This window comes from Dromaius novaehollandiae, chromosome 1 (assembly GCF_036370855.1).
Source record: "Dromaius novaehollandiae isolate bDroNov1 chromosome 1, bDroNov1.hap1, whole genome shotgun sequence".
In the NCBI taxonomy this organism is placed as follows: Eukaryota; Metazoa; Chordata; class Aves; order Casuariiformes; family Dromaiidae; genus Dromaius; species Dromaius novaehollandiae.
The window spans coordinates 175,754,096-175,774,400 of record NC_088098.1 but is presented as its reverse complement, the minus strand read 5'-3'; the positions used below and the strand labels follow the sequence as shown (position 1 = coordinate 175,774,400).

At 42.8% G+C, this 20,305-nt stretch overlaps 1 protein-coding gene across 6 annotated transcripts in view; it reads right to left on the bottom strand.

The window, feature by feature from the left end:
- Positions 1–19,538, bottom strand: part of DACH1 (dachshund family transcription factor 1) — a 363,776-nt gene extending 344,238 nt beyond the window's left edge. For 2 of the 6 annotated variants that reach the window (XM_064504770.1, XM_064504768.1), the window contains exon 1: positions 18,316–19,538. In XM_064504770.1, the coding sequence (XP_064360840.1) occupies positions 18,316–19,037 (722 nt within the window). In that variant the 5' untranslated portion in view covers positions 19,038–19,538. The remainder of the gene's footprint in view (positions 1–18,315) is intronic. The other 4 variants (XM_064504773.1, XM_064504772.1, XM_064504769.1 and 1 more) reach the window with 3 other exon arrangements.
- Positions 19,539–20,305: the final 767 nt, after the last annotated feature.

Sequence of the window (20,305 nt, the reverse complement as noted above, 5' to 3'; positions counted from 1 at the left end):
ATGGTGGACTGGAGCAGGAAAACAGATCAGGGTTAAACATAATATTGAAAAGGGGGAAAATATATATATTTTTAACATGTACCAGCTCCCTCAACCAGCAAATGGTCGCACAAAGTTGTACAGGCATAGCTCTACAGGAAAGTGAATATGCTGCTTGAAGGAAACAGAAGAGGGGCAAAATTATCTAAACCAGCTATGCTGTCAAAAAAATGGGTGTAAAATCACAGCCTTACTTCTATATGTACTGAGCATAAACAATAAAGACTTATATTTATCTTGTTCCTTTACCTATGATATTTATATGATATGTTTATTCATGTATCACCTACTAACCTATGGATTTATTAAGTACTCACCTTTCAGTAGTTTTAAAGATGCAGGTATTTCCTCTCTGTGCATTTATGAATGCACCAGCTACTGATCTCTATTGGGAGCACCAGAAGAACAGTCCCTTTCAGAAACTCTGGCCAAATACCGGGGCGGGAAGGGGTGTTATGAGAAAAAAAAATCGGGAAGGTTTTAATATGTTAAGAACCTTTATTTTTTAATTTTATCTTAAATTACCAAAGTACTCCTTGTTTCACTGCTGTGCAGCCATTGCTAATGAAGGGAGCCTACTTTGAGAAAAGCTGGCAGCTGTAAATGTCAAGATTATGCCCTCCTTATTACTGATACTCCTTTCCATAAAGCCCTTAGATCCTCTGATCATCATATATGGCAAGTGAGCACTTAGGAATGATGTCAAAGAAACTACTTAAGCATCCAGGCAACTTTTAAAACCAGGCAACTCTTAAAATGAAGATAACTCCAAACAGCCAAGTAGGTTAAAAATGGTGACTGAAGACAGAATTTTCTCCCAGGCAAATTGCCAATATTTTTTGAAAGGTAAACTCAAGCTTTTAATTAGCATGAACACTTCTCCCTATGAGCATTGCCACTGCCTGGATCCTCTTAAAAAAGAATAAAAATGGCATCCGCAACTGTGTTATGGAGTGGAGATTTCCAGCAAGCACAACAGAGAAATTACAAATCACTGCTGATAAGCAAAGCAATGTAAGTTCAATGTTGGTATAACCAAAGGTGAAGACGATTTAAAAAAGTAGATAATACCATGATCAAACAAATACAAAGTGAAGCAGGGGTGAAGGAAACACATTTAAGACTGGCAATTTCTCCACTTTTGCTATTGCTGGCTTTTATTAGCTACTCATCCTTATTCTTCCAATCCTGCAAATTAAAATCTCCACTAACAAAGCTAAATCAAAGATGATTAACATCTCCTGATTTAGCTTCTCTTCCTCCCCCAGTTCAAAGTGAAGTGGAAGGTATCCTCAGTATGGCCTGTCATGGTGGGCAATGGTCCAAATCAAGAAAACTGGGTCAAGCATCTTTTAAAGCTAGCTGTATTCTACACTTTAGCAAACGTAATTATTTACATGTTTTCAATGTAATACCAAGGTTCATACCAAGCTTTAGGACTGTTCATAATAATTTATTCTGAGTGGAAAATTAATATGCCAATAGTGAAAACAATATCTGCATTATCCACTTCTCTGAAATGATGCCTATAACACGACTCTTTTTTTTTTTTTAATTTATATGTCCACTGCACCATTTTATCATATTATAAAGACACTCCCGGGCATATGTTGTGCTGGTATACAGCGACTTCTCTGGTGGTGGGAATCATTCAGCCCGTGGACTCGTGAATCACAATGCACCCACGTCTTAGCAAATCCTCGTACGACACATGTCATGTCATATCTTATTGCTTCAGCGCAACCCTTGCACTCCTACCATATCACCAGTAGCGAAACACTTAAGTGCAGATGGGCAGAGCGCTGATGACATCACGCTCCGAGGAATGCATCGCCGCTAAGAGAGCACATGCTGATTCTATTAAAAGCACAACGCATTCAACTTTACACGGCCAGCGGGACCACTCCGGATGGGTATTTGCTTTCAGTCCCAAAACATGCTCAGTGTGGTCTCCGTTTTGCTCTAAAGGGGTTATGCAGATTGGGTAATTCTCGGTGGTCTTTTGTAAGTGTTTGAAACAATGTGGGAGCAACCCACAGTTAGCGGAGCGGCTCATTTGCATGGCGAGGGTGCCAACGCGTTGCCACATCAAACATTCCTGGGAGGTGCCTGGCCAAGAGCGGTGGGGGAAAACCAGCGCTCTCATCAGTGTTGAAATCATTGATAGCGCTGTCTATCCACACTATGACAGACAAAAGCTGAAATGTATTAAACATAGCAATCCATCATCCTGCAGATGGGAAGCAGGAGCCAGCAGAGTTCAGACGGAGTGACTCCCGCTGCTAACAATGGCTCAAGGACTGACAGTTCGGGACTGCTCCTCGCTCCTCACCACACTCTTCGCCCAGCTCCCTAAGAGCAATAAATGCACCAGTGGCCCACTGGAAAAGAAGGCTTTAAACGCTGCCGACTTCCTGACTGCAGTTATTCTAACTGGGGTTGCCCCATAAACAAGCTTAACAAGACATCAATCCTCTTCTTAAAAAAAGTTATTACGTTAAGGAGTTGTGGATTCAAATAAATTAAAGAATTAAAAAAAAAAGAAAAACCTAAACCTAAAAATGTGATGTGTGTAAACCTCATCTGAATGTATGAGATGCTTACAAGTTAAATACCTAGCACCAGCAGCTGGAGACGAGGTAAAAACAACAGTGCTCCAAATTAAGAAGTAATTTATGTGGAATACATCATTCTTTTAACATCAAGAATGCAAGGCTTTAGAGGGGAGAGGAATGACTAGCTGGCTGTTTAAGAAAAGTAAGTCCAGAACAAAGTACTGCTATTTACAAAAGTTGAATTTCCTCTCCTGACTTATTTCTTGCAGGACACATGAGTCACACAATATAGCCAAAGGAAAAACTGCAACTGCTAACACCACATTAGTAAAGTATAAAAGAGAAAGACACTTTTCTTAGCATTTCAGCCTTGTCATTTCCAATTTTCTGCTCTTTGGACATGCTTGTATTCAAATTCTGGAACATCTATTCAGCATATCAATCCTAATTAGACAATCTGGGTCTGGAAAGGATGAGAGCTGGGTCATTTGCATAATTTAATCATAAATACTCAGTGATACATATTTCCAAATGCATTTGTACAATTATCTTTTCATCCTTGGGGCAATGGTATTAATATGATTAGGCAATATTTCTGGAAAAAACAGACAAGTATGCACTCTTTTTAACTGCAGCTTAGGGCGATATGAAAAATTAATTAATTTCTGAAGAAAATCAATTTCTGTACGTGACCACATTAGACATTGCTAAACCAAGACACAGAATCCTTTCTCAGTCAGAACATTTTATCATTCTTTTACAAATTCTGATTGTTATGTGAACATTTCAATAATAAAATTGTTAGATTATTTAAATTATCTAAATACACGGGCACGGAAAACTGACTTTTTTTCAGGTTACCCTGACAGACATTGTATTTTAAAAATGTATTGTTTGACCAGTCAATAGGAAACCTTAGCATTTGTTCTGAACTCATCTTATGTGATCTTTTATTAATGCACATTATACCGATTGAATTCAAGGACAGCAGGAAATAATTCAGCTCTGAAAACCATTGCTGAAAAAAATAGAACTATGCTAACCTAAAGGATTTTAAAATTAATATAAGGTTGCTTCCTTGTTTGTTTTGTTACAAAGAATTAGATAAGGTGTTCCTTCAAAAGAAACACACTCATTACAAAAATGTTGTGACATATGTAGGATACAGCCAAGCACCCAGGTGGCTAATCTCATTTTTAGAAGAAAGATACTGCTTTGTATGTTAATTGGTGCAAAAAAAAAATTACATTTATGATTTTATATGTACCATCTTTATTTCTTCTCAATCAACAGAAAAAGTAGAAATTACTGCATGCAAATGTTCAATATTCATTTAATTTGCATGAAGGTGCTTGAACAATTTTTTTATTCTAACAAGCTCATTTTTCATGCGTTTTGTCTTTCATCCTAATCTAGCATCTGTCATTCCTTTTTGAAGTTATTATCGGCCCAATTCCCTCTTGGTCATGGTTGCTGGGTGACCGGTATCTTAGCACCCACTTTGACAGGAACAGATGTGAATCTGATCAAGAGATTTCCCATGAGTACCTGAAATCACAAACAACTTTGGTGAAAAACAAACAGCCTCGCTGTCATCGTCCCTCTCTCACCCCCCTTCCTCTCCCTTCCCCCACTCCCCAAAAAGAAGAGTACAAGAAAGTTGCAGAAGAGTTGTTTAGTGTCAGTAAAACATTATTATTTTGCAGGTGCACTAGCTAAGCATGCTTCTGTTTCTAGGTTCAAATAGAAACTCTTGGTTTGAAGTTTTAATAACTATCTTCTTGATACTTCGAAATACGATTGTTCCATTTCTAAGGTCACAATCTTCTAAACATTCCCATGTTTAACTTGTTTTAGTCACATGAACACTTTCATTTAAACCAATGGGATTACTCAGGTAACTAAATTTCACATGCATACAAGTACCCACAAGTTGAGGGGCAGGTTTTACAAACAGACAACTCACATTTTGAGTACAAATTATGTTCTTTGATCATTCATGCAGTTGGGTGTTAGTATCTATGAAACTCAAAAATATGAAAATTCTGCTATATTTGCCATGTGGGTGCCAATCCTGACCTGCTGAAGGATGTGCATAATTTTATCTCTCTAAATGGCCCAAATGACACTCTACAGTCATTAAGATTCCTTATATAAAAAGAAGTTGCCTTCCTGCTTGCAGGATTAAGACCTGTACGTGCAACTCAATTCCATAATGACAATAATCATCGCTGCACATATGATTTGGAAAAATATGAAGAAACTTGGGAATGATGGCTATATTCCTCAAGAGTATATGTAGAAACATGCAAAGCATAAGAAATATTTTCCAAATATGAGTAAATTTCTGAAGAAAAAGGTGTCTAACAAACTACTGCATTCTGGTCTCACTCTCTGCTGAGACTATGCTGAGGCCTAATCAATGCCTGGTGTTTAGATGTTAGTGTCTAGTGGAGGAGTAATCAGCAAAACTCAGCCTTACGCTCTAATAGTAACTTCTTTTATCTACATATGTATACCAGCCCTACACCGGAGGTGGTTAGAGGGCATGAAGGTAATCCATTTTTTCAGGTATATAATAAAAACACAAATACCTTATTTTGAACTAGCACCTCTGCCACAAGAATCTCCATTCTCCATCAACCATCACAGCAAGGAGTATTTCTTCTTGTTTGTTTTTTCCAGACATTAATCTAAAGAACATCTTGCTTAGCAAAGAGAAAGGAAACACTTATGATCCAAAGGCTGAAAATTTGATCATGCCTGTGTAAACTCATAAGGCTGTATGTAGCAGTAACACAGGGCAAATTTGTGTCAACATGCTGTCAACTAGCCTTTTACTTTTGTCTCTTCACTCCACCACTCTACTCTTCAGCATGTTCTCTGCCCCACAGCCTCAGGGCTCTTGGCCCCACTGCTGCTGCTACTATTAGCAACTGCTGCTTCCTAAGCCAAGGATCCTCTGTATTTGAAGTTTTTGTAGTGCCTAATAAAATAGGGTTTCCAGGAAGCATTGCAAGTTTGTATCTTCAGTTTCTTCAAGATCAGGACAGCTGTGTAAGGGGAGGAAAATAAACAGAAGGAGAGGAAAGGCAGAGGGAGAGTTTGGATTTCAGAATCTGAAGATCTGAATTTGTTCCTTCATTTTGGGTTGTTTGCTTTTTGATTAATCAGATAATGAAGGAATTTTTCCTCTCTAGTTTAAATGCTAAAAATTTAAAACAAACATTTCAATCACAGTGACGCATTCATTGCCACCACAGCTGATCTTAAAGATTTCCCTCGCTTACCATGAGATCAGAATGCAGTCAAATATCAATAAGTGCCTTAGCCTAGTCTCATCTAAGCTTATCCTGGATACAGTAAAATTAGTGCATCTTTTCCCCAAGTTACAAACAACAGAATTACAAATTAATAGCCAAATAAGTAAGTACCTAAGAAAAAAGTTCAAACCCCAGAGTGTAGCTGGACCCCTACCTTCCACTGAAAATCATTTGAAAACATAACCATTCTCTGTGTCTCTGAAAAAAAATTCCCCCTTTACCCATTCAGGATAACGCTATATAGTATTCAAACCTGTTGATGACATCAACAAAAATCGAATCAGTAAAAGCATAATGCTGACTTAGAATAGATAAAAAAAGAGCTAAGGGATCAATATGACCACTTCTCTGAGGTGAACTAGAAAAGGACATTTTGCACACATTTATAATAAATACATAATACTGACAAGAAGTAACTATTAAACAGAAAACTTGTCCTTCATTCTCCCAGTCAAATGAAGCAAAGGCTGTGAATAATGGTCATAAAAGTATCTGATGCCTCATAAAAGAGTTTGGATATTCAGATTGAGAAAGCAATGAGTGGCTTAACACAAATCTTACAGGACAGTTCAACAGTGTGCAAAACAGACATACATAATAAAAAAAAAATCTTATTTGTTGCAACAGATGTGCAAGCCTTTTACGCTCTTATTCCCATTTCTCGCCTTCCAATCCTTCTTGCTGAAGCAAAGAAAGTGACCCTGAACGCAGGGCTGGGTGAACGTGGGAGCAGTAATTCCACGCAGAAGCCTCTGCTGCCATGTCTACATTGGAGAAGAAAAAGTATAAAGCTCGGTAGTGCCAGCTGAACTGTTTAGTCAATCTAAAGTGTTAAGGTGGTGTGTAAGGAGAAATCTGTCACTCATTCCCTAGAAATGGGTAGACTTATGCAGGCACTTAATGCCAATTTCAGCTCTGAAAATACCTTTCTAGGATGGAAAGATTGCCTTAGAATAGGAAATAGTTTCCCCGAGAAGGTGGAAGTGAAGCCTGGAAGGTTTGCAGAGCCTCTGTGGGATAGTAATTGCTGAGGCAAGCTTAAGCTGAACAGAGCACTCACTCAGTTTGTTGAATAAATCCAAATGCAGGCTAATTCTAATTTTAATGGTAGTCTGTAAGACTATAGTTCCAGATATTCAAATGTACTTATGCACCTTTCCCCACCCTTAAGGCCCAGTGTTTCAACTCGGTTGGCATACCCCAAACTGCCACTACACTGCAGATATCCTCAGACCCCCTAAACAGCCACCTCACCGAGTGGGCTAAGCACCTGCCACAGAGGATTTAGACTTCCAGCTCCAACCAAAGTACTCAAAGGCAACACCTACTTGTTGCCTTGATTGATGCAAAGAAGAGATCTGAACCCAGATTTTCCACATCCCAAGTGTTTCATCTAACCAGGGGAAGGAGGAGGGTCATGAGGAGGAAGGAAAGGGAACTGCCACAGTGTCTTCTTGTAAATCATCTCATTTGATAACCATTTTTAAATCCTGAGCCTCCATGTCCCATGTCCCAAGAGTAGCCTGATCAGCAGCTGCAGAGTCAATCTCTTATCAATAGCCCATCAGAAGTTTATACCCAGTGACTTTTCAGGGACTATGTTCTCATTTCACAGGCAGGAAAACTAAGCCTGGGTTACTAACCCCTGAAGGGAGTTCACAGTTGAGGATTTAGCCCATATTGAACAAATTCTGTAACTTTAAACTTTTTCCAGCTTAATTACATCAAGAAACCATTAGACATTTTGAAGAATTAGAACACTGAACTGTTAAATATTAGGCACACGATCCATACCTAATATAAAGTAAGTTTCTAAAAAGGGCCTCAGACAAATTTAGTAGAAAAACAGGTGTAGAGGAGAATTCAAATGTGACCCATAAGGCCCCAGTATTTAGAAATGAATTGGGATCAGTTCATTCTTTTCCCATGGGGTAACTTGTATAAATGTAATTCTATGGTTTCATAAAACCAGGTCAAGTTTCTGTCCCTTGAGGTCCTTTGGCAATTTGAAGCATGGCAGCACTTCTGCTGGCTACAAGTTCAAATCTGCATGCATTCTTAAATCGAGAGGAAACGATTAGCTGAGCAGAAAAGATATACCCATCCTGATTACAGCACACCTTCCATAAAGAAAAACACTTACATGGGTGAAACAAGATTTCACAAAACTGAATGTAAAACTAGGGGCTTTTTTTTCATTTAATCTTTCACTGATGAGAATGTCTGCATTTTTCACCTCTATAAAATTAATATTTTACTTTCATCAACTGCCACAGCAAATAAAAGAACAGATGACCTTATCACAGAACAATGCCAACAGTTTTAACTGGCAACGTCCTTATCCTTCAGTGTTAAAATGTTTTACACATGTAGCCATACTTCAGATTATTTGTGAATACATGCACCTTTCACAAAGCGTTTCATAACCATTATTTTGTTACCTCTCATGATATCATTGTATTATTCTAATTTCATGCGTAGGTAAAATAAGACATAGTGCCACAAAGGAACTTGTCCAACATCACATAAGGGGTCACCGGAAAAGATAAAAAGTGTACTCAGCAGAGCCATCTCAGCAAGGCCTCAGCAACAGAGAGCTAAATGACATGGGGACTCCAGATGACCTGGAATTATTCTATTTACCATTATGTCCCACAGTATATATCAGTATGCATACTGAACTTCAGTCTGAACTCCTTTGTAATGAGGTCAGGGTGATAACGGGTTGAGTCCAACCACAAAACACAGAAACACAAATCACCCCCTAGAGGAACCATACTCCTTCTGGCCCTACTGAGACTCCCCCAACCCATGTAAAAGGGTGAATGGTCCAGCAGCCCTCTTCAAACACACAGCAGCACGTGCCCCATATGTCCATATGCACGCTGATGGCCAGAGGCATGAATTAGTGCCCCATCACGGGCCACAGGCACACTGATCTCTGCAGGGACCTCCCCACAGTGACAGACACTGGGTGGTAAGCTTTAAATGACAGAATAAAATTGCAGAGGAAGGGTTGCAGACAAGAAATTCAGGGTATTTAAGCAAATGGCTCTCTCTAGCACATGTAAATCAGAGATCTACATACTGTGGAGCCAGGCTCCTTCCACCAAAGGTAAAGTCCACCCTTTCCTTCAGTCTGCTGAGGTGGTGTTACAGAAGCTCTGAAAGATCAAAGCGGTTGAAAGCTTATTAATTCTTAGCCACAACCCACTTGTAGTATCATGAGGTGGCGTCAGGCCAATCCAACAGCTGTGGCTATACCCAAACTTCGCTACTAAAAACCTCCTTGAGGCCCTCCACAGAAAATGTTATGACTCCTTCTTAAAGAACAGTTTGCAAATGTGTTCATGAAACAGCTATATGCTGTTAACTTAGCACTTTTAATACATTTTCCTCATAGCTTCTCAAAAGTATGCTTTATACAGCTATATTTGAAACTGTAAATTACTGTAAACTACAGAAGTTTCATTTTCTACTACTATATTTTTGACATGGTATTTGAGGAGCAAATTAATTTTGATGTAAGTAGAACCATAAACCACCTACAATACTCAATAATATAAGACAAAATAATTTATTAGCATTTCCTGTTTTCTATCCTGCTTTGAGTAACATACATAGAAATTTACAACACAATCATGGCATTAGTGTAAAGTTTTAGGTATGATCTAAATTTTAAGAACTATTCTAACAAGCTAATACAAAAAATAGAGAACATACTTTGACTTGTCATCTGTATCAGTTCTTATTATATACTTAATACCGCTTAAGGTATTTTCCTCTCCTCCTCTCCCGCTTTTTTTTTTTTTTTTTTTTTGCTTTTAAGCAGAAACTTAAGGAAACTGAAAACAATTGGAAAATGGTTTCATATCCTTCCCACTGAACTATCAGTGACTATCAGAACTACAATGCAAAGAGTGACAGCCACGGGCATGCATCTTTACATGTCCATTGCCATATAAAGAAATAAGCTGCTTCTGCTCTACAGAAATGAACACAAGAAGTCCCAACAGGGGCTATGAAGCCACAGTTTATAACAAACCCAGAAACTCATTCCTACCAAGACATTGCCCTGATTTCCTAAAATTAATTACTACAAAAGAATGTAATACTCAAAAAATGTTAAAAAATGCAACATGAATCTTAATTTTGCTATTTTATGCAATGAGTGTAATTTACAAGACACTAAATCTAGAGCACTTTCACAACTGTTGCTACAAATGCAAAAAGTATATAGTAAGGCAGCTTTCTACCAAATATGTCAATTGATTCTTTTATAGCATTTGCAAAATTATTTTGCACATGCTTATTTTAAATGATGTATGGAGTCTATTGAAAGCAATGGGACTATCCACATTCTTAAAGTTAAGTGTTTGGCTTAAAACCACAGTATATTTATTTTAATGTAAACAGTTAAGTCCTGTAAGTGACCTTCTCCCATAAAAAAAAAGGGGGGGGGGGGGTTACAGCAGACCAGGAGACTGGAAACAAATTATATACTTCCTAGGCACAGAAAACATTGGCATCTATTAAAATATAATAAGAAATCAATTAAAATATTAATTTCATATTTTAACTACACCCAAAGAAGTATAATTCAAAAATAACAGTTTTGGTAATGTATTTTAAAGAATGCTCCAACTATTAATAAACCCTGACTAGATTTATCACTCATAAAAAGGTAGCATTTTGTTTATACATTCTCTTAAAAACACATTATCTATAATCTGAAAGCTCCTTTTTTCCCAAGAGTAAAATCATGCTGTAGCCCTATATTACAAAATAAACCAAATTCATTAGCAAGTATGAGAACAACATGAAACGAACATTAAAAGCCATGTGCTCAAAACTAATCAAATATATATTACCTGTTCCCTTTATAGCTTACTTTATACAACTACTGATCTTTTTGATCCCTTGCAATTCCTTTATGTAAGATGAAAAAGCAAAGCATTTTCAAAATGTAAATGATTTAAAAAAAATACTTCTACTATCATACAACAATTTGTAAATATATGCATATACTGAGACGCATCTTGTGAACAACAACTTTTCGTCCAAATGTAAAATGCCTTATTACCTGTTCTCAGCACTGTATCGTTAACAAGTGCTCTAACGTGCACGTTTTTCAGAGTTATGAACTTCAATCATAACATGGCACTGTGACAAATATGTGGCTGTCAATTCTGCTAAAACATCTGTAGCAGTCCCAGTTATTCCCTTTCTTGCCCTTTCTTCCCAGCCCCATCGAATTCCAGAACCTGTGTCTATTATTCTAAGTCGGCAACAACGTGGTCTATAAGCACACCTGCATAAGGCCCTCAGTTAGTCACACACTCTAAGGAACAAATTAAGCAACAAAAATACACGCTCAACAGTTAACATGTTGCTCTCGGTATTTTTAGTACCACATGCAATTATAACGTGAATAAGAAAACCAGTCTGAAAGTTTAGCTCAAATACAAGCTTGTTTTGGATCAAAAGGAACAATGGCAGATTTTAGACACTTGCTAATTTGGAGAACGATTTTATACGGTCTAAAGATGAATAAAATTTTGTGACTGAAACATCCTCTTATCTTAATGGAAAAAGAACATCCTGCTAGTGTGGCAAGGTGCACCGGGAAATTATAATTGCACCTGCTCCACTGTTTCTGGACAATAGCTGTTTTCAGCCTTGCAGTGGGCAAAAAGTCTCACTATTTGGTGATTGTAACAAAAAAATATATGTCTTTCTTTTTTCATATTTAAAACAGTTTGCTCTTCATGAGGAAGATGCAAAGTATACAGGAGAGAAAGAAAATATTTACAGTAAAGTAGTTTTGTGATGAACAAGATACCCTTAGAATAATGAACAGAAAGTTACATAGTTATTCACAATATTATTTTCAGGAACACAAGATAAAACCTTTAGACGGTTTTATTACATCAAAATCATAATAATTAAGAATGTTAAAAATAGTTTGGGACTATTTTAGAAAGTTTCTGCTTATTCCTAATGAACTGTCTGGATACACATGATTTACAGGATACTGTTATACAATCCCACAAATTCCCATATTTCATACACCTGCTGCAGGAGGAGTTGATTCTGAATGTAATTATCACAAAACATCATTTAAAGCAATGTGAAATGAAGTACATTTAGTGATCCATTTCCTCAATCACTACTCATGCAAGCAGTCTCATTAGCTTTGGCGAACGTATCCTGAACTGCCACTCAGGCTCCTTCTAGCCCAACATCCCATCTCTAACAGAGACCGATGGAAATTCACAGGAGATGACATAAGAAAACAGTATTTGCAGAGTTATTCTTCCCCAACATAGTTTCCCAGCTCTTCACAACCGATGGCTTAGGGTAAAGAATTCCAAATTGGGACTTAACTGTATGTTCAAAAGCTGATCCTTCCTCTCATCAAATTCAGGGAAAAGATAGCACTTTACGGTATGGAAAAGATCATACTACCCTTTTTCTTCATCCTCTATTTTAAAAATACATATACAATGTTTACAAACATAATAGCAGAGAACTCACAGTTAATGATAAAACTCCTTATTTAATAGATTACTCCTCAATATTCTGCTTATGAAATGAAACATCAGCAGTCGTTATGAGATGCCCCCGGCTGAGCACCATATCAGATAAATAAGCAGAAAATAGTAAGTTAAGGATAAAGTTACTCCTCAAATCAGTCTGGATTTTATCACTTCAAGTCACAGACATACCTTGATTTTATATATAAGGATTTTGTTTCATGTTTCAGGATTTTTGAAAATAATTTAAATGAAAATGGAAAAAGAAAAATTCTTCCTTAATGCACACTGGAGAAATTATCTATATATGAATTAACTCTCTGGATCATAATAGCTTTTTGCAGATGACTCTTCAGCTCTATCATTTAAATACATATATAGGCAACTAAAAATTTACTGTCAATTCGTATTATGTCAGTCCACATTATGGCGCTGTTACAGTATGCACATTTAAAGATTATTGAAAAAATTACTGTTCGTGTGCAGTACATAATTTGCAAAAGGTAAATAACTACTTTTAAACAATGAAATGAATTAACTCATAATGCAAAGCAGATGCCCCAAATATTATTTTTAAAACAAAACACATTTAACTTATAAAAGAACAAAGACAATCTAAATCCAGTCCTGTTGCTTAAAAACAGACAGACATCATGGTTGTTTTGGACTCTTGGTTCGCTGGCTCATACAATTTTGATAAAACTCAGGAGGTTGGCACTACTCTGTCTGCTATCTTTCAGCCAGAAATGATTTTTCACAGCTAAACTTGTAAAGCTCTTCCACGAAGAGGCAATACTAGCAATGCCGAAAGAGATTTACCTGCACCAGACCAGCAGAGATTGCAGTAATAATTTAATATATCTACGATACAGTTCAAAAGGAAAATATTAAAATTCAATAGTGTATGACAATCCTATGCTTCACATGCAATTCACTTTAGATGATGAATCACAGCGATAGGCAAAAACAGCCGTCTGGAATGATCTAGCAACAGGAGAAAACAGCAGTCAAACAAAATTACCATTCCCAACAAACACTCAGAATACACTCCAGATCACAAAATATTAGGCGCACAAGTAGTAAATAAGATTACTTTAAGTACATTCTCTTTTACTGGGCTGATAAATTACTGAAAATAATACCCATTTGTAAGCAGGGAAGCGCTGCCAGGAGCCCCTGCGAGTTGCGCCGGCGGCCGATAGGGGGCATTTCCCGGGACTATTCCGATTTAAATCTGGAGTGAAAGACTTGGCACCACACAGTGTAAAAGGAAGGGTTGCGTTTTTAAAAGGGGAAAAAATATCTTAAAATATATGGAAGTTATATTTGTAAAAACTCTAACACTTTTATCTACAACAGACACAAAGAGAGCGAGACGAAGCATCCCAGACTGGACCAAGAGCCCCTGTAACTGCGTATGCAGCACCAAAAACAGAATGAGGGCCTGAATTTGAACTTAACGTTTGAACAGAGATGTCACTAGTTCATGGAAACAGAAACTCTTTACTGACAAAGGTATTTCACTGGGCTGTCCTATATTCTGTTCGCTTAAGAAAAGTTGAAGCAAAATCGATGACAAAATTGTGTATTTTTATATAACCTAGAGTTACCAGCAAAAGCTTCATTAAAAAAGAAAATAAATAAGCCTTTAACAGCATTCATAGCTGCAAGATAAAGGTGGAGTTAAGCAAACTGAATAGTTCGGGAAAATCACATGAATCGGCCGGGAAGAAGCAGGTCTGCGGCCAGCACTGCGAGCACCTCGCACCCCAGCACACGCACAGCCTGGCACCGCGGGCTGCCGGCACTCACCGGGGAGCAGTGCTCCCTGCCTCAAAGATCAGACACTGGGGCCCTGCCAGGGACAAAGTGTCACATTAAAGGGATAAATAGTCTGCTCTGTTGTAGCAATTACACTGCAAAGATCTCAGCTTCTAATTAATAATATTTACCAATAAATGCCATGATATTAATACTAAAGTTCTGTTATTTTGTTATAAATATTAAAGTTCTGCTATTTTGAGAGGTGGGAGTCTTTCAGGTCTTTTTAGGTCCGAGTAAGCCACCTCCGAACCTTTTGCTCCCTCTTTGTAGTTACTACCATTTATCCTCTGGCCTTCCACAAGTCTTCTTTGCTTGTAAAACCTACTATATTTCTGCTGATTATATTTTAGTAATCTGCGGCAAGAAGGGAGGTAATCAATATAAACCACAGACATTATGTATTTGAAATTATTTGCAGCTGCACTTGCTGACCTGTTCTTTTAAAATATCTATTATCTATACCAGCCTATCTGGGTGAGATACTCCCTTAATTAACACGAACAGAAAAACCTATGCAAGCGTGCAGCAGTCAGTAAACAAGCACATGCTAGGTCCACATAATTTGAGAGAAGCAGAAGCTAGCAAAAAGCGACTGAATAACTGCAGTGGAAGACAGGCTTTGAAGGGAATTGTTTTATGTCCGGCATTTTTCTCTTTTATACTCAAAATCAATTAGGTTGTTTTCCAAAATTTTTAAAGAGCTTCCAAACGGTGCTAATAATTCTCTGCTTTAAGTATGAATGTCAATGAACTCTTTCAAAATCATCTTCGAATGTCAGGAAAGATTAACGTATCCTGGCCACAGGAGGGAGGTCAGAAGAAGGCACGCTTTGCGCCTTTCCTCTAATGGGCATGATCCAAAGCCAACCACAGTCTATGGGAAAACCCCATGAAGGGACCAGCATGGTGAAATTCCTCGACAAGTACTTGCAACACAAGAGACCAGAAACAATCTGGGATCAATAGCTTCCAGGTCATTAATCCTACGCAGGTGACATCCAGTGAACAGCTCACTACTCCTTTCACATATGCATTCAAGAAGCCTGACTAGATGGGCATCTAATAGCTTCAAATATTTTTCATGTTTTGCCTTTAAACTTCTCCTGTCTGTCTGGCATATGGCTTTCTAGCATCCCATTAATGTCAGGCCATCTAATTGTAACACAGGCTAAATGTACAGTTTGCTATTTCCTGGATTTCTGTTTTGGTGACCAATGCTTTTTATGGGGAAAATAAAAGCAAAGGTCAGTATGAACAGAAAAGAAAAGTCATCTTCCATACCGGAAGACTATTTTTCCAGTGAGCTGATACAGAAGCCTAATTTAGAAAAAGGTCCTTTAGTATCATGTTATTATTACTAGTATCACAAATAAACACAGAAACCAATTCACTTTACAGACCTCCACATTAAGCACTTAATAGAAAATCCCTTTGTGTTTAATTGATTTTTGTTTTATTGATTTTTTTTAACTAGCAATGTCACAGTTAAAATGTATCATTTTAGTGAAAGACATCTAAAACTTTTCTATCTTGAAATAAGTTATTATAAATTATTTCCACAGCAACTGGCAACTAACAGTTCAATCCATTTGAAGAACAACAAAGTAATGGCTTTATTTGGATGCCTTTTTTGATTAAATAACGTATTAACCTTGATGAAGCTTTCCAAAAAGGGATTAGTGTATTCAAGTGCATCAACTGATTGTGAGACACATATAACAGTGAGAAGATGCTGGTTCAAAATTTTTGAACCTGATGAGTATAACAATTTAGCTGTTAGGATGGAGTTTGCTCCTAAAGCTTAAATCTCAACAGTAAGTGTCCACCCATGAAACAAAAAGCATCATCCAGATCAGGTATACAGTAACCAAGAGTCTGGAAAGGTCACTTAAATCACTAAATCAAGTAGACCAAAATATCCTGCATAATTACTGTAATGTCAGAAATAATTCAAAATAATTAATCTGAAAGAAGAATCAGAATGAAATGTATCAGAGGGAAGATTCAGAAAGTAAATACAATTTTATGTTCTGATGATATCCATTTTGACCAGAACTCACTGACCCACTTTGCTTTATTTGTCTATACTGTAATAATACATTTTGCATACCTACTTTCAAATCCTTTCCATTAAGTTATTTGCTTAATGGATGTATAAATAAGTCTACTACAATTATGTTCTTTAAGGGTCAAATCGTACCCACTTCCGAACCCACTACTGTAATTTCTACTATGCTGGATGATAACACAGCAGACCTCAGAAACAGCTGAAACACGGTCGATTGTGTACTGTTGACATAACCAACCCATGTTATAACCAGGCTGGCAAACCCTTCCCTAACCCTGCCAGGTCCAGGAATTGGTGTCCGCACCAAGAAAAACTTGCTGTAATATTTAATCTTTCATGTTCAAATTATAATTCACATAATTGGCAAAACAAAACTTACATGAGCTTTATTTTAAGGATCCCAAACCTTGGGACTCCCACAGAGTTGTTACAACTCACATGCCGCACGAAAACAATCGTCTAAAAGCATCTATTAATATTCATGTCGATTAGACATGAAACAATATAGAGTTACCCAAGTCGTTACAGTATGTCAGCGCTGGGAAGTTATTCCAGGCTGTTCTCTCCCTGCTGCCCTGAATATTCAGGAACTTCGCCGATGGATCCGGCCGGGCCGGCGCGGAGCGAGCGCTCTGCTTCGCCTGCCAAGGGGGAGCAAGGAGGGCCAGGGCTGCACCCCCAAACCTGACAGCAGCAAGGCGAGGCGAGCCCCGCGGGCCGTGTGCGCCGCTGAAAGGAGCCTCTCGAGAGGGCGCTTCGGTCCTCATGGGCAAACCTCCTCGCCGGGGGGAAGTTCCCACCACCGCGCAGCGCTGCGCACCAGCACCCCCCCCGCCCAAGCCCTGGGAGCCCGGCGGAGCAGCAGACGCCCCGCAGCGCCCTGATCCCCAAGTCATAGCAGCTACTTGCTCCCTTTTCCCCAAGGGGCAGATCCAGCCCCGTAACCCGCAGACCCCGCGCTCCGCGCCCCGCTCTCTGCCCCGCGCTTCTAGCGCCGGCTGCTGTTTCAGCGGGACCTTTCCTGCTTCCCCGCGGCTGCGGCAAGCGCGGCGCTTCGCGGTGGGGGAGCGCGGAGGGAGGGGGCGGCTGCGCGCCTCGGCCCCTGGCTGCAGCGCTGCGCCGCCGCCCCGCGCGACTCAGCGCTGCCGAAGCCCGTGCGCGGCCCGCGGCCCCCGCCGCCGGGGCAGGGGGCTGCTCGCACCTGCTCCCCGGGGCCGGGGCCGGCTGGGGGGCAGCGGGCCGGCCCGGCACCTCGCCCCGCTGCCCCACGGAAAAAAAAAACAGCCGACACCTCCTCCTCCTCCTCCGGCTTCCCGCCCTCCTCCACCGCCCCCCCCCCCCCGCTAGCCATGTGGCGACTGACTCGCAGACCGACACAAAAAGTGCACGTGCCCCTCCCGAGGGGTGACAGCGCCGAGGCCCCCGCGCACCCGGCGCAGGGCCCCCCCGCGGGGGCAGCGCCCCGGAAGGCGCCCCGCCCGACCCACGCGGAGCCCACGGTGTCCCCCCCCGGGGCGCTCCCCGCCCACTCCCGCGCCCCCCCGCGGCTTCTCCCCGCCGCTGCCCGCCGCAAAGACACCTCCACGTGGGCAGCCCGGGCCGGGGGAGGCCGGGAAGCACTTTTTGGGCCCGCGGCCCCCTGCTGCCCCGGCCCGCACGGCCCGGCGGCGCTCCGCTTCTCGCGCAAGCAGCGCGCTGCGCGGCCCCGAGCCCCCGGCGCCCCTCGGCCGGGCAGGGGGGGAAGGGGACAGCGACAGTGCGGGAATTGCGCGGCACCGGCGGGGGGAAACAGCCCTTCTCCTTTCTGTGTCCCAGCACGGAGCGACTCAGCCGGCTGCTGGGGGCTGCTCGGGGCCGGGCAGCGAGGGGAGGGAGCGGGCCTCCCACCTCGGAAGAGGGACGGCGGCGCCGGCGGGGGGGTCGGGGCGGCGCGGCCCGGCGCGGGGCGTGCGAGCGCCGGCGGCGCTTACCTGGCGTTGGTGCAGTCGTTGTAGAGGGTCTCGAAATCCTTCCTGGAGATGAGTTTGCAGCGGTTGACGCCGGGCTGGATGGCCCCCAGCCCCCTCAGGATGCGGACCTGCTCCACGTTGCACACCACGGGCGTGATCTCCAGGCGCTTCAGCTTGGTGTAGACCGTGTGCAAGCCCCCCACCAAGTGCTTCAGGAAGAGGTCGAAAGCCTGGGGCAGGCAGATGAGCTCGCAGCCCTCCACGGTGAAGGAGGCCACTTTGGCCCCTCTCAGATCCACCATCTTGCACTCGTTATTCTGGGGGGTGTTCTCCACCGGGGACGGCGTCGAGTACACCGGCTTGCCGGGCAGGCTGCCGGCCGCCCCGGCCGCGCTGGCGCTGGGAGTGGAGGTGCCGCCGCCGCCGCCGCCGCTGCTGCCGCCGCCGCCGCCGCCGCCGCCGCTGCCCAGGCTGGGGCTGCCGCCGCCGCTGCCGCCGCTGCCGCCGCCGGTGGTGGTGGAGGTGACTGTGGCCGCCGCCGCCGCCGCCGCCGCCGCTGCGATGGGCTCCGGCCGGAATAGGTTTGTCCCCGAGGCGGCCGGCGGGGGAGCGATGGACGGAGACGGAGAGGAGGTGGCCGACGAGGAGGTGGTGGTGGTGGTGGTGCAGGCGGCAGAAGTTGAGACCGGAGGCTGAGGGGGGACCAGCTGGGTCGGAGGGATCAAAGCAGCCGGTACGGCCATGGTCACATATACGGCGGAGGGGGCAGGGGGAGGGGGGAAAGTTCCCACACACACACGCAGGGGAAAAGGGGGAAATTAAAAGAAATATGTGTCGAAAAAAAGAGGAGAGGAGAAGGGAGGAGGGGGGAGAAGAAGGGGGGAACAACCCCGGATCGAGTGCTGCGGCGAGCGAGAGAGCAGGGGGCAGAGTGAGAGAGAGAAACGCACAAAGTGTCCCGCAAGTGGGGACGGAGGAGGAGGAGGAGGAGGAGGAGAAGTCCGCTCCGGGCGGCGGGGCTGGGGCCGAGGGGAGGGGGAGGGCAGTTTCTTTTTGTGGTCCTTGCTCTAGCACCACGTTAAAGACGAAGGTGAAAAGGAGGAGGTTTGAAGGACTTCGGTGCTCTCTGGCAAGTACATTGATCAAAGATTGAGAGGGGAATGACAGAGAGAAAATGAGCTGGGAAGTGCTGGCTGCCGCCGCCGCTCGCCGCTCTCTCGCTCTCTGGACGAGTTGTTGTTGTCACACGGTGCGGAGGGGAGGAGCTCCGGCAACTTGAAATACCCTTTGAAGCAGCAAAAGGCTCACTCACTAGTATTAACCCAAATTATCCAACCAGGAACCCGGAGCAGGGAAACAGAGAGAGAAAGAGGGGGAGCGGGAGAGGGAGAAGTCCCTCTTCCTCCCCCCCTCTCCTCCTCTTCAGGAACCGTTAGATTACATGTTTCATATTTCACCCCACCAGAGACGAGATGTAATTTTCCCAGCCCTTTTCAGCAATCGCTTGTCAACACAGTTTGTGGAGAAACACGAGCGTTTCAGGCGTCTCCTACAGCCCGCGGGGAGCGGGTCTCTCCCGGCGCGGGACGAGGGCGCTGCGGCGGCCGCGCAGCACCCGCAGACAAAAGCAGAAACCTCCGGACGATTTTTTGCTATTATTACTATGATTATGTTGACTCCCCGCACCGCAAGCGCTGCGCCGGGCCCCGTGGGCGGAGCGGCGCGGCGGCTGCGCGGGGCGCGCAGCGCGGCGCAGCGCGGCCACATGCGCGGGGCACTTCCTGCAAGCGGCCGGATCAAAGGGCGCAGCCCGCCCCGCTTCACGCCGGCGGCCGCCGCACGGGTCTCGCTGCGGGCGGCGGCGGCTCCCGGCGCCGCGGCGGGCGCCCCCTTCCCCCGCGCAAGGGCAGCGCGGAGCCGCGGCGGGGGGCAAAACCAGCCAAACCCCGGGCAAAACCCAGGCCCGGCGGCGACTTGCCGAAGCCGCGCTGAAGTAAACTTAAAAAACGCG